This window comes from Hermetia illucens, chromosome 1, assembly GCF_905115235.1.
Source record: "Hermetia illucens chromosome 1, iHerIll2.2.curated.20191125, whole genome shotgun sequence".
Classification (NCBI taxonomy): domain Eukaryota; kingdom Metazoa; phylum Arthropoda; class Insecta; order Diptera; family Stratiomyidae; genus Hermetia; species Hermetia illucens.
This window is the reverse complement of record NC_051849.1, coordinates 50053417-50066947: the sequence shown is the minus strand read 5'-3', so window position 1 is coordinate 50066947 and position 13531 is coordinate 50053417. Positions and strand designations below refer to the sequence as shown.

The 13531-nt window shown below is 41.6% G+C and overlaps 1 protein-coding gene across 2 annotated transcripts in view; it reads left to right on the top strand.

Annotated features, from left to right (window-relative positions):
* Nucleotides 1-948: 948 nt before the first annotated feature.
* The window catches only part of LOC119649465 (sorbin and SH3 domain-containing protein 2), a 410936-nt gene continuing 398353 nt past the window's right edge, over nt 949-13531 (top strand). The window contains exons 1-2 of one of the 2 annotated variants that reach the window (XM_038051671.1): nt 949-1131; nt 1466-1605. In XM_038051671.1, coding sequence (XP_037907599.1) covers nt 1081-1131; nt 1466-1605 — 191 coding nt within the window. In that variant the 5' untranslated portion in view covers nt 949-1080. The remainder of the gene's footprint in view (nt 1132-1465; nt 1606-13531) is intronic. The other variant, XM_038051761.1, reaches the window with a different exon arrangement.

Here is a 13531-nt window from a genome sequence, read left to right as displayed (position 1 = left end):
CGGGCTTATCTATATCGATTTGGACACAACGAGTCACCATGCTGCCCAAGATGTGGTAATGTGGCTGAGAATGCGGAGCATGTTGTATTTGAGTGCCCAAGGTTTACAGCATACTAGGCTGGAGGCGATCGCAGACAGGCGCTTAACACCTGGAAATATAGCGGAGTTTATGTTGGAATCAACGGAGGCTTGGAATCAAGTAATAATTGAGCTGAAAATGATTCATCAACAGCTAAGGCATGAAGAACTGCGAAGAAACCAAGAAAGGGAGCGAACAATAATGCACCGCAGTTAAGAACTGATCCAGCCCCACGATCCAATGCTTATAGCAGTCCCGTGGCGAGATTGGAAGAAGAAGGAGGTGGTTTTAGTGAGTAGAAGTCTCACATAACTGTATGGCAGGAGCCATCAGTAGGTTTTGAACTTTTCCACCTTCCAACGAGGAAAAAAAGGCAGACGGACAGACAGTAAACCGATTTCTGTTCCATTAATATCACATTTACCGTACCGGATTGGTTTGACATGAATGGCAAATTATAATGTGTGAGCATTTTTTGATAAAGTCCTAAGTTAGGAGCAACAAGCCCAGCATGCAAAAGCAATCCAACGAAATCATATAAACAAAAAATGTACACACCCATACTACGTGGTGTAGTATGTTTCATTTATACTTAAATGCACATACTCTACGCTGACCAAATAAGTGTGATAAGTGTTATATGTATAACTGATGTTAATCGACCAATGTCTAATGAGAAACATCTGTTTCAATCTAACCTCAGGGACTATACATGAATGTAGCTCTGATAATATCACACAATACGCCTCCTATTTTCATCAGACCAGTTTCTATTTGGAAACCATTGAAAAGCGGAGCAATTTTCGCGCATCTTCCCGGGATAGAAGAAGAATTGTAATTTACAAACTTATGGAAATTTGAAAATAACAAAACAGAACACAATAAGAACATTCCTAACTTCGTGGATAGAAGATACTACTTAATATCTCATTGTATTGTCAGTTTTTACCAGTGTTTAGTGTTAGTGTTTGCTGCACAGTTAAATTGAAAGTGTCCTAACTATGCTGAAATTTTGCTCACCTGCATCGCTTGCGGCGAAATATGGCTTCAAGGTATGCAAACCGTGAATATACCAATGAATCTTCATGGGAATATTGAGTGATAGTTTTCATCTGAGCTGGTACAAGCCAATATGCATATATTCATACATTTATATATATTGTTTTTCTGGATATTATCTATTCAACTTCCACACCGGATAATATCCAAGAGATACGGGCTATTTGCAGCTAAATAACTAAACCTGTCAACACAGGGTTAATGCTGTAAGTGGTCACATGCCATGCAAGGCTCGAAATCAAAAATGTCCAAATTGATTGCTTGTATTCGCTTCTTTATAAAATTCTTACTTCAACAAGACACCATTGTAAAAAACACTCTTTTCAGAAAGCCGAATCTGCTGGATCTGACACTCAAGAAAGTGACAGCCACGATAACCAAAAATTTCTCATATCGAATTTAATACTCGATTCTGATGAACTGGAGGCTTTATTAAGATCGCGTCGGACTATTATTGCATTCGATGTGTAAGTAGCCATTTACTGTATCTTTTAGTGTACTATTTAATTGAGTGCTTTCTAATCTACGAGTAAATGTATTTTACAAAATTGATAAAATTAGGAAATCAGCGAACAGAACGAAATAATCGATAACAAATTACATTGCTCGTCCAGACTCAATAATATGTACTTGTTAGAAGTAAATATCCCTTTACGATCCGCTTCATTAAATTCAGCTCCGGCTACTATCGGTTACTATCTAACACTAACAGATAAAGATACAATCACTGTATTACCAAATTCGTCATGCAATCAGGCTGGAAAATCTAGATTGTTTTATTCCCCTCCACCATCACAGTCTATGCAAATACGAGCACTTAATCTAGCGTCTCTGCCCAGTCCGAACATGCAGAATTGCTAAAGTATTGGTCTCCTCATGCTGCATGTCCAACCATCCCGTTCAAGAAAAGACCAGTCTAGAGGTTCATCGAGCATTTTCTGGGCATTTCCATTGTTGTTGCCACCTAGAGAGACTTCAGTAACCTCTTCCTTTCGGCCTTCTACATCTGCGACAAAGGGGAGGCGGGCTTCGTTATATATGTTCGTTGGCTTGGAAGTTTCTGGTTCTGATACGAACCCAGAACATTTGTATGGGGCATCTGCGGAGACAAGGTAGCCTACATTTCACAGCGAAGAGCCTTATTATGCATCCTGTCTAGGCTTTCAGGGTCTTCTTGCCTACTATTTTATTGCAGACTCCCAATAGCTCGTCTCTGGCAACTCCAAGAGTTGGTTTCATCACATGCAGAAGTCTTTGAAAGCGGCAGTGTCCCTCCCTTGCTAAGGGACCTTGGATAATTTTCAGCAAGATAAAAGGCAACGTGAATTTCGAAGATTATCGGCCTCTGAATCACACAAACACAATTTACTACGTGCTGCCCTATGGGTTTGCTTTCACCACTGGGTAGAGTTTCCTACAGGATTCTTTTTGCTTTTTACCAGCTCGAGGTTTTTGTGGGCTTCCTTATAGGATACTTTTTTCTCAACCTGGTAAATCAATCGGCACTCGTCTGGCTCGCTAGCTCGAAGGTTAGCCAGTTCACTATTTCGCCAGGGCTTCTATTTATGAGTATCTCTTGAGTATGTACGCATCGCATCTCTTGACGATGCATTGCGTTATGTGGCCTATTCTACCCACACCTTCAGGAATGATTTGTCTACCAAGGCCTTTGCAGGAAAATCTGACGTACTCCATGGTTTTTGTTTCTAATTTGCGTAACTAACTGCCCAAAAGCTTCTAATAAAGTACATCTCCTTCCGTTAGTTTCTCTTCTTCTCCACTCAAGGGCCCACACATTGAAATTACCGACAATCACCTTTAGATTTCTTCCCCTTGTGTCGAGAATAGGCATGTGAGGCATACCTCCAAATTTACGAAGGATAGGGCCTGGTGGAGCAGAGCAGCTATACAAAAATATACCGGTTATCACCCAATGCAAAGCATTAGCAGATTGGCTCATGGTGCATTGTATACCTTCACGACCTCATACTCACATTGCCTCACCACCAGCCGATTCTGTCACCACACACATTACAATCAAGGTTTTTGTAGGGTTCACTTATAAAAGCAATTTTCATCTCAGATTAGTAAATGGACTTTTCAATTAAGTACTAAGTGACCCTACAATAACTAGGGTTTGTTTCGATAAACTTAATTTTCTCCTTGCAGGTTCAAGCATGTCTTTGTTAGGCCCATTGTACTATCCCTCGAGATCGTCTATTAATCAGCGTCTCGTCGACGATGTTCACAGGTTTTCGAAAATCTTATATTATTCTCTAGAGACACAGAATGCGCAGACTCTTCGTTGAAGAAAACCTTACCAAGGTGTCTTCGTCTGAGGTCTGCGGAGGCTGGCCAGCTGCGTACGAAGCGCAGGGTCGTCTCCTCCTCCTCCTTACATTGGCTGCATATGACCGAGATCACCATTCCGATTTATTCCATGTGGTAGTTTAAGGGGCAGTGTCCCGTTAAAAGCCTTACTAGGGTTCTTATGTACTACTCCTTAAGGGACAACAAAAATACCGCTCTATCGGCCCCTTGACAAAGATTTTCACCCGCCAGCAGAAATTCCAATTTCTCCTTTCGGCAGCACGAATCCTTGCCATTTCCTCCTTCAGAGTAGACTTGGTAGTAGATGTCCGGATGCCAAAAACTAGTTTTAGCCCCACCGTTGTGTATCCAGAACCTTGGCGAGCCAATCTGTCAGATTCCTCATTGATGTTTGAGCGTCCCGGGACCCACATCGGGGTCAGTCGGCGAAGTTTCATTAGCACCTGATGACGACTCTGCATCAACTGGCTTGATATGTCGTTGCTGTTTAGTGGTGATAATGATGCCCGACTGTTGGAACAGATTCGAATGGTGCAGCACTACCATTTTTACCTCAAACATTCCTCTGTTGCCAATAAAATGGCATATATCTCCGCCTGGAATATGGTCGTCATTTTTACTTGAGATCGAGCCAGCTCCATAAATGGATTTCCCTTCCCCTACGCCTGATCCGTTTTGCATGACTGGCCCGGCCGTCAAGATTACTAAGTATGTAATCCCAAAAGACTCGTGGCCATTTATCGACCATTCTTCTCTTTTGGTGATTACGACAAAGTATGTCCTTTCGAAGACAAATTTGGAAATCATATGATTGGCAGGCATCAAAGCCACCTGATGTTTGCCAGGAAATGGACGCATGACAGTATGATCTGCCGCCTTTCCACGCGCCAATAGTATCAATCCTATATGCTTCGTTAGCTGCTTTCACCTTCAAATTGATAGGGGGTATATTTAGAATAGCTTCGAGTGCCGCTGTCGGCGTATTACTCATTGCTCAAATAATACTTAGGCCACCGAGCCTCTAGATTGGCGTGAGCACCTTCCTTCCAAAGTTCAGTTTTGACCACCAGACGATACATGAATTCATCGAAATTGGTTTTATTATGGATGTATACATCCGGACCTGCAGACTTGCTTCTATGGAACGAGTTAAATGCCCATTTCACTCGTTCTAGTGAAACTACTTTGCATACCAGAGTCCAATTTTCCAGTTGAGAGCTGTATGTATCTGTCGGCCTCGAAATGAGATTTTGGATGCTGCCTGGGAAGTGCACTTCAAACAAATAATTTGTCGTTTTTTCATTGCTTTCTGTGTACCTCCCTTCTGTAATAATAACCCAACCCAACCCAACCTAACTGCTCTACGTTTTTTGACAAGGATCCGCTATAGCTTTGATTTTGCTTCAAGAGAGTTGGTTCATTCCCAAAAGTGTTTCCATAATAATCGTTTCTCCGACCTTATATTCTTCCTTAAAGATTTTTGAGCTTCTTTGTACCGAATTCAGCAAGCGGCTGAATCAAACTTTAGATTTCGGTTGAAAAGCATCCTTGTCGTTTTCCTCTGTGTTGCCAAATCCGGATCCACAATAGCGTTTTACCCTTCTTTAGCATCTTGAGTGGACAGTTCTCTTTGGAAGCTTCTCTGCTGGTTGTGATCATCTGGGTTGTTTTCTCAATTCCAGCAATGGACTTAATGCGTCTCCCAGGGATCGTGACTCGGGTGCTCAATTCTGTTTTGTACGTCGCCCAATCTGTCTTCCGTGAATTCCAAAATCGAATGGGTGAAGGTGGATCAATGCCCATTACGAAAGCAATACGTCTGTGATTCGAGAGCGTGGTATCATTTGATAATTTCAACTTCCCGAGAAAAGCCGCAATGTCAGGGGATGTCACCGTGATGTCGATGACCTCATGCCTGACCACGTTGAAGAAAGTGGGTTCATCAAATTGAGGATCTGCAACTCGGTTCCTAGTCTCAATCCTCTCGCGTTGATGTTGGAACTTCTTCAACATATATGGTGGGCGTTAATACCACATCCTGCTATTATTCCTACGCCTAAAGGCATATTCATTAGCTCTGATGAATATTCCAGTCGGAACTTCGTCTACATCATACTGGAAATAAGCGGAGCAAAATATCTCCTTTTTTCCCTGTTGGCTTTTTATGGTCAATCTGATCGTTGTGCTCTCGCCATCGCATAGGTGGTTAACCAAAATAGCTTGGATGTCTTTAGAAAACACCATACAGAACCGGATCTATCAGCTCCCTTCGCATACAACATGTGAATATTTCAGAAGTTTAGGCACTAATTTCCCCACGAACAACCGTCTACACGTACACGTCTTGCAGCTATTGATCCGACGACTAACAAGTCTAGTGTATCTTTCTATGATAGTTATCTGAGAAATATTGCACCTCATCTATGGTTCAGATTAAGTTGCCGTGTGCTGCACGTCCCCTTTCTGAGCCACTCGCTCGTGTTTTCGTCGGCAGAGTTTATCTGTAACATTTCACGGTATACACCTACCGACTCAAAGCGTAGTGTAATCCCTTGCAAGGATGCGGTCCTTACAGCAAAGAGCCATTTCCTCCTAAGCTGCTTATATTGTTCTGTTTCATAACTGGATGAATTGGTGTCATCGTACAAGATCCATCCACCGGTTTCCATAAAGACTTGGCCGTTGCTGGCCACGCCTCCTTTGCAGTCATTTGAGGAGAAGAGTTAGCATCGTCAGAAGACCGCTTTGATTTGCCCTTAGCCGCAGATGCGGTAGTCACACCTTGGGTTGGGCTTTTGATTACCGCTTAGCTTCAGGTGTCAGCTTCTGGTTTCCCGGAAGATCTTCCTCACTGAGCTATTTAAACACGACAAGTTCGGTAATCGTCGATGGAGCATAATCCTTCAATTTCAAATGCCCTTTTGAAGGCAGTGCAGTTTTCTCCTTTGGATGTCACTTTAGAGAGATCCTCAGATTGCATATGTATATGTACTTCTCATGCATTGGCCACGCACTGCTGCATTTTCCTTGAGTGAGTTTTGAACTTGGTTACGAAAGCCATATCACGATTGCCCACACTGAATTTATTTAACTCGAACAAGAGATCCCCTTTTTGGGTTCTTCGAATTAAACTGAAATTCTTGCCAAACTTTTATATGTCATGATCAGTTTTGACCTTTTTCAACGTCATCACGTATGAGATAGCGGTCGTCTCTGGGCGATTACGTATTTTAATCTTCTTCTGCATTTTTGCCCGTAACTTTGGTCCATCCACCATTATCTTTTGTCTTAGACTTCACTTCTCCTGCCAGCGTTCGCTCCTGGAACTGCCTGTAATCCTTCTTTTTATTTTAGGCTTCGGCTGGTCAACTAAAGGCTCTTTCCCCTGCTTATCTTTTTTGGGGTGTCACTGCATATAATTCTGTTAGGGGAGTAGATTTCGTCAGCTGTTTCGAAGCTGTTTATTCTTCTTGTGACCTGTTATATATCACCTCAATGGCTCTCACCATGCTTATGATAGCTTGATACATAATATGCTTCTTAATAAACTCCACCAAATATTTAGTTCAAGGTGTATACGCGCTTTTCTTAGAGACAGTGATACCCATTGGCATGACATTTTGTAGAAACGTTGGAAATGTAACATACATACATGCAGAAAGTGGCTTCATTTCGGGATAAATACAAATACAAAAACAACCAGGAATTCAATGCATTAAATCAAAAGATTGACCCTCAACCAGCTCATCTATCACCCCGTCCGCATCAAAGTTGATGCTATCAAGCTATCAAGCTTTGCTAATTATACTGAACATTATTTCAGTATCTCGGTGAAGACTCTACTTCCATCCAACTATATCCATGACAGGCAATGTCCAAATCGCCATTTCCATTTGCAAAATTCACCTTTATTGCCCCCAATCGGTCCAATAGATGACACAAAACAGAGCAGCAACCACTGAATTCCCACAAATGAGATGATAGTTGTATGAATGGCCATGTCAACGAGAGCATCAAATCGAAAATAGCCCCGAAATCTATTTTTCCTCACATATCTGAAATCGTTCTGATGTCTCTGAAAATTTAATACCTAACGAATGAAAATTGACCGACATTTTCACTGGCATGCAATAGTCCGTGACCTGTAAATCGAAAATCGATTTTGCTCGGTACTTGGCGACAGTTCACTTTATTTTTGGAGCCATCACATGAAAGCAGCGGAGATGCTTTTTCCTTTCATGGCATCCATGACTTGGCGAGAGAAGTTGAAAAAGGATTTCCACTAGAGAAATCTAAGCTGCCATGTTACAGTTCAGGGAAATTCCGAGTTGCTGCCAACAGCGGTGATTTCGCAAGGGGCTTTTATTGACTTTCGGCTCCAATCTAATAGGTTGCTTCCAAAAGTCTTCCTCTTCTCACTTTAGAGTTACAATCAACTAATCCCTCCTATATGTTTCCTTGATTGCATTTCGATGTTCACGTATAGCAAAAACGGTTCACACTCATTTCGAATTTGAGTTGAGCTCCCGATTTCATTCATTTTCTTGTTAGTTTGCTTCGTTTGTTTGCCTGTTGGCTTGTCCGTTTGTTTGCTGGATGTGTTTAGTTTTGCCGAATTTGAGCCGGGAATTTGTTTTGGCGTCTATTGATAAGAATAAATAGCAACGTTGAAATTTTGAGCGCCCATCAAGCGGATTACGAAGTCCAGGGAATGCGGAACAGTATCTGTCGACATGTGCTTATACCAGGACTTGCACGTCCTGTAGAAAGATGAATAGACCGTGGGGATAGACTGAATTGCTATTCAGATCATACCGGACAAACGAGTGGACATGGAACTGAATCGGAGAGTGGATCTATTGAAGCGAAAATCATTTTGTTTGGATTTTGATTGGTTGTTTATTGAGTGGAGAGGGAGAAAGCAATTGGATGATTTCTGATTTCATTTCAGGAAAATATTTAATTTTCTATAAAAATATTGGATTATGTTTATGACAGCTAAAGGTTGTCTAATCTTTAAAGGTGACATCAAGCAACTTTGTCTTCGCTCTATAACTTGCAGGAGAACTTAAAAAGAGGTTTGTATACCCATCCAATTGCTTTCCGCCCCACTCAAACCGATGGTAAATTTGTTGAACTTGACTCGAAACACAAGTAGAATGCGTTCTCAGAGTCAATACAGAACATTCTAAGTACAAAAGCAGGGGTTTCCAGCCAAAAGTTTGCCATTGTGACCGTCCTTATAAAAACAGCTAGCCATGTTCCCGGTTCCAGACAGTGCCAGTTCTTCAAAGAGTTGCAAAAATGAGAAGACAAGCATCATGATCCATATCCCGCAAGTATAGGAATGCAACCGCTCAGAATCTGATGGAGCTAATGACGTAATAAAGATGATCTGATTCGACGAGCAGTACCGGGATAAGAGTTACCCGATATATATGCCATTGCTACCATCTGAGTGAGAGATACGGTCAACTTGTGAGTGTCGGGCAATAGCTTAGGAGATGGCTTCGTTGTGCCGAAGTGAATTTTTCTGGATTTGCCGTACACCAAACCAATCTACACCCGAACGAATTTATGTCTTTTCGGATTAGATGGCGAGATTTGAAACACGGACTTCAACGTCAAAGCATGTGTCAATCAGGTTCTTGGGGCAAACAAATTTTGGGAATAACACGGATAGAAAAACTGGAACTGAATCGTTAGTGAACTCAACAATAAGCCTTCTCTGTTCAACTTGGCTTGTATCAGCGGCCAAAAGGAGACTCTATCATGGAAGTCACCGCATGTCTACGAATGAACTGAGATAGCCTTAGATTTCTACTTACCATACAGTACACCCTCAAACACCTTGACTACGCTAATAACATCTGTTTGCCCTCTCATCGGATCATGGACATTGGCCAAATGGTTCTGGATTTGGAAAGAGCAGCAAGTAAAGTTGGGCTTAAAGTAATAACAGTAATAATCGTTTGCGCAACAATCCATTTTGAACGGGATTTTGAAGTGTATTAGGGCCCTTCATTCAAGTCCGTAACAGTGCGCTGTAGGAAGAAATGTGGTCAGCATTGCGCTCGCTCGAGATTATCGCCCTGATTTGGCTCAGGCACTCATTCACCGCTGGGTCTAGTGGTATCCAATATCCAGCCATTATAGCAAACCCCTCTGCCATCAGTGAGATTTGAACTGCAACCTTCCGCTACGACAGGTCAGCGTTCTAACCACTTGAACGATCCGGATACAAGGAAGATAAAGACCAATAAAGCCAAGGTTCTCAGTCTGACGGGTCATCGCACTCTCTTTATCTGTATTAATTGCAAAAGTATCGACAGCGTTGATCAATTTGCATATCTAGGAAGCGTGGTTTCTGCCGACGGTGACACCGAATTTAATCTTGACCGACGCATAATAAGCGCTAAAAACTCCAACTTTCCGTCAATACCTGACTGCGTCGTATCATCGGAGTGCGCTGGTCTGACACTATCTCAAACGAAGAACTCCGCTCGACGGAGTGCGTGATAAGTGCCCGCGTCCTTTGAGAATGCAACATCACTCGATATGCAGCATTCTTCGGTTCCGCTGCTAGTTTCCATTCATCGTCGAACCAGCCGTTCCCACTCTTTTTTCCGACTGGAGCCAAGTATATTTGTACTGTATTTATGATAACATTCTTCAGGTGATCATTTGTTGATGCTTCATCTCCAGGATCTCTTTTGACTGTTGCATCCATTTTCCTCTTATTGGTGTCGCGGAGGGCTGTGTTATGGATGGGCTTCAGCGTTAACTCTCACATGATTGTCAGAGGGGATTCTGGATGGTGTTGTTATTCGAGCTCGGAGCACGATGCCGACGAGATATTGATCCGAGTCTATATTGGCGCCCTATATGTTCTGACATTCACCAATGCTGAGAGGTGGCGGCGTTCAATCAGAACGTGGTCAATTTGGTTGAAAGTGGTCCCGTCTGGAGAGGCCCGCATACGTTTGTGGACCACTTTCCGTGCAATCCAGGTATTTCCAACAACCATTTCGTGTGGCACTATTAATTGAATAATCCGTAGTCCGTTATCATTTATATTTTGATGTAAGCTATGGGAGCCAACGTATCGTCTTAATGCGGGCTCCGTCCCTACTTGGTTATTAAAATCCCCAAATATGATTTTGATAGCATACCTGGGACAGGCCTCGAGGGTTCGTTCTACTGTCCCGTAGAAGATATCCTTCTGCGACTCTGCAGTCGCCTCTGTAGGGGTGTGAACGTTAATGAGACTTATATTTTTAAATTTACCTCGCAAGCGGAGAGTGCATAACCGTTCGCATAACCTGCTCCGAGCCCATTATTTATTATATGGCCACTATAATATATGTTGTAGTGGCTCTTCTGCAGGAAACCGGTCTCTATTCAATGCATCTCCAGCAACACTGTAACATCTTGACTTGCTGTTTGGCAGCTCCATCTCTTTACAGGAAGTGCACGTTCCATGAGAAAATGCGCAAATCGTTATTCCGTTGTTGTTGCAGAGTTCGTCATTGTAGAGTCTATCCTGTCCGAGGCTCCTTCTGTGGCTTCGTAACATCAGTTTTCCCCAACCTGGAGAACCAATTGTTTCAATTTGTGCCGTTTTTAGTAGCGGGAGACTCGCCTTCATCTTTCTCGGTGTGGAGCTTTTCGTTAAGAAAGAGCTACCAACGGTCATCACGTGGAGGTGGAGATTAGGTTTGGTAGTAGAGCTGTTGGTGTTGGATCAGCAGGCGTTTCCCAGGTTTTACCAATCCACGTTTCCCCCTGGGACCTATACTACCCTTTGACCACTCGGCGATTTCTAAAGGGTTCGCTAATGATGACAATTTCCAGCTCAGATTCGATGATGCGGGCGTCTTCCTCGAATCTGATCGTTTAGTACTTCCGCCAATATCCAGTGATCCCGTCCTACCTTTCCTGTCTGTTCGTCACATCCATTTCCTCAGAAGCGGTTACTCTTATTGATACGGAATTTGATGGAAACTGTATGGGAGCTTCGAATCCCTTTACAAACAGTGAATAACGTCGTTCTACATTGAGTTTAAGGGGTGTTCCCATACCTGCAAAAGGAGGTTGTAAATTTGAGGTGTGTGGTAGCAATCGAACGGTCTCGATTAATACTTTTCGAAGCAGATGCACATTGCAGTGGAGCTGCCTTTGAGTGCTGGCTGATCTGCGCAGTCAACTTCTGCCACTTTTTCTTTTAGTTTTTTTAGATAGATTTGCCCTTGTGGTTGACCATACTCAATCTAAATAGTCTTTCTAGCCATTCAAATACAGACGTTCATTGCAAATATCAGTCCAAGGATGTTCTCTTTCGTTATCCACCCTGGCTTCTGATGACTGTCATTTGACTTTGATATTGTATGCCTTCTATTCATTCATTTGTGGATTATAATCAGAGAAATCTAGTTGGCGATTTCCTAAAATCTACATTTGGCGACATTTGGAACTTGCTATGGTAAATAAAGAATTCTTTTAGAAAAAAAAAATAATTTACGATGCATTGATATTTGGTTCAAATTCTTGGGAATGCTCCCTCTAACCTTATTTCAAGATGGGTTTTCTACCCATGTATTCTACAGGTATATTATTGGAGATTTCTGTATAAAAACCTCTTATTGTCCAATCCATTGTGTGATAACCACATTATTCTTCGATCCACATAACGAAGCTCCTTAACCGTACCTGAGTGTATTTCCTTACTCAAAGAAGGGATTTAAGTGTTTCACATGGTGTTCGCACTGATATTTATTTCTGAAAACTGTGGCAAAATAAATTTGCCAACTTAAATGAAGCACACAATTTATCTTCTTTAAAATGTCGAACAATACTTTTCTAATTTTCAATAACAACTAAACAAGGTCACAGATTCCACCCACTGCGCATTATCTCCTCGATTGTGCCATTCTGCCGATATCTCGCCTCAATCTGCCAGAGAAGCAAATTTCCGACTGTGTCAGATTCCTCACAATAGCCTACTTTTGCTAACAATATGCAATTAAGCGACATTGCAAATTGGGATGACCTGGATAAAACCTTGATATGTTTATACATACCAGATATCCCTACGTAAGACACTGCTACACAATAAGCGCGTGTATAGATACGGATATCCACATATCAGCCTGCAACGAGAAGATTCCATTCATTTTTGAATTGTTTTCTAGGCAGGAATGTGGTGCGTTAACTATCATTGCTGCTTCATGGGACCTTTCGGCTGCAGCTTATTCAATAATAAATGAGTGATATATTGGGGAATGACACGGAGTAGTTCAAAATGAAGATTGGTTTGATCAAGTGCTTGTCGCAGACACAATGGCAGACGAGAATAGGTATCCAATGAGAATATCGTACAATGGAAAATATTTAAAAAATTTAATCGAAAATGTGGGGGTGTCAAAGTCAACAATTTCCCAATAAATCAATGAATTTTAAAAATGAAATAAGAACGTATAGTTGTAATTGAATAATTGGAACCTTTTGACCGTTCAACTAAATTTTTGATTTATGGAATTTTTAGAATTTATAGCCTCACCCGAGAATAATATGTCGCAGTAAGAATGCTTTCGACACCAGATAGATACTTCATATAGTGAAAGTTATTTGCTTTCAATTGGACCCAATGTTTGTCACTTTATGGACAAATTCATACACATGGTAAAAATTATCGTATTTCGCTAGTTTTGAATTTTAAAACGCTACTTTTATTTGACTTACTATAACTATGTCAATTCTATCTAAGATACCTTGTCGGCCACTACTAATCGATATCAATTAAGTCATTTTATCGATGGACCCAATATCATCAATTTCTCCTGCGAATACGTTTTTAAGTATTCTGTAGTCTACTTCGGAGTATTGTACGTATTCTATTGTTGCTTCTGAAAATTGCTCATGGTGCTTTCCGGCTTGTATATATTGTAGATTGGTTGTATTTCGTATTCGTCAATTAACCGAACCATTTTTCTTTAGAGATAGATGAAGAATGGAAATATTGCAAATACTGTAGACCTGCTAAGCGGTTTACCAACCGATATA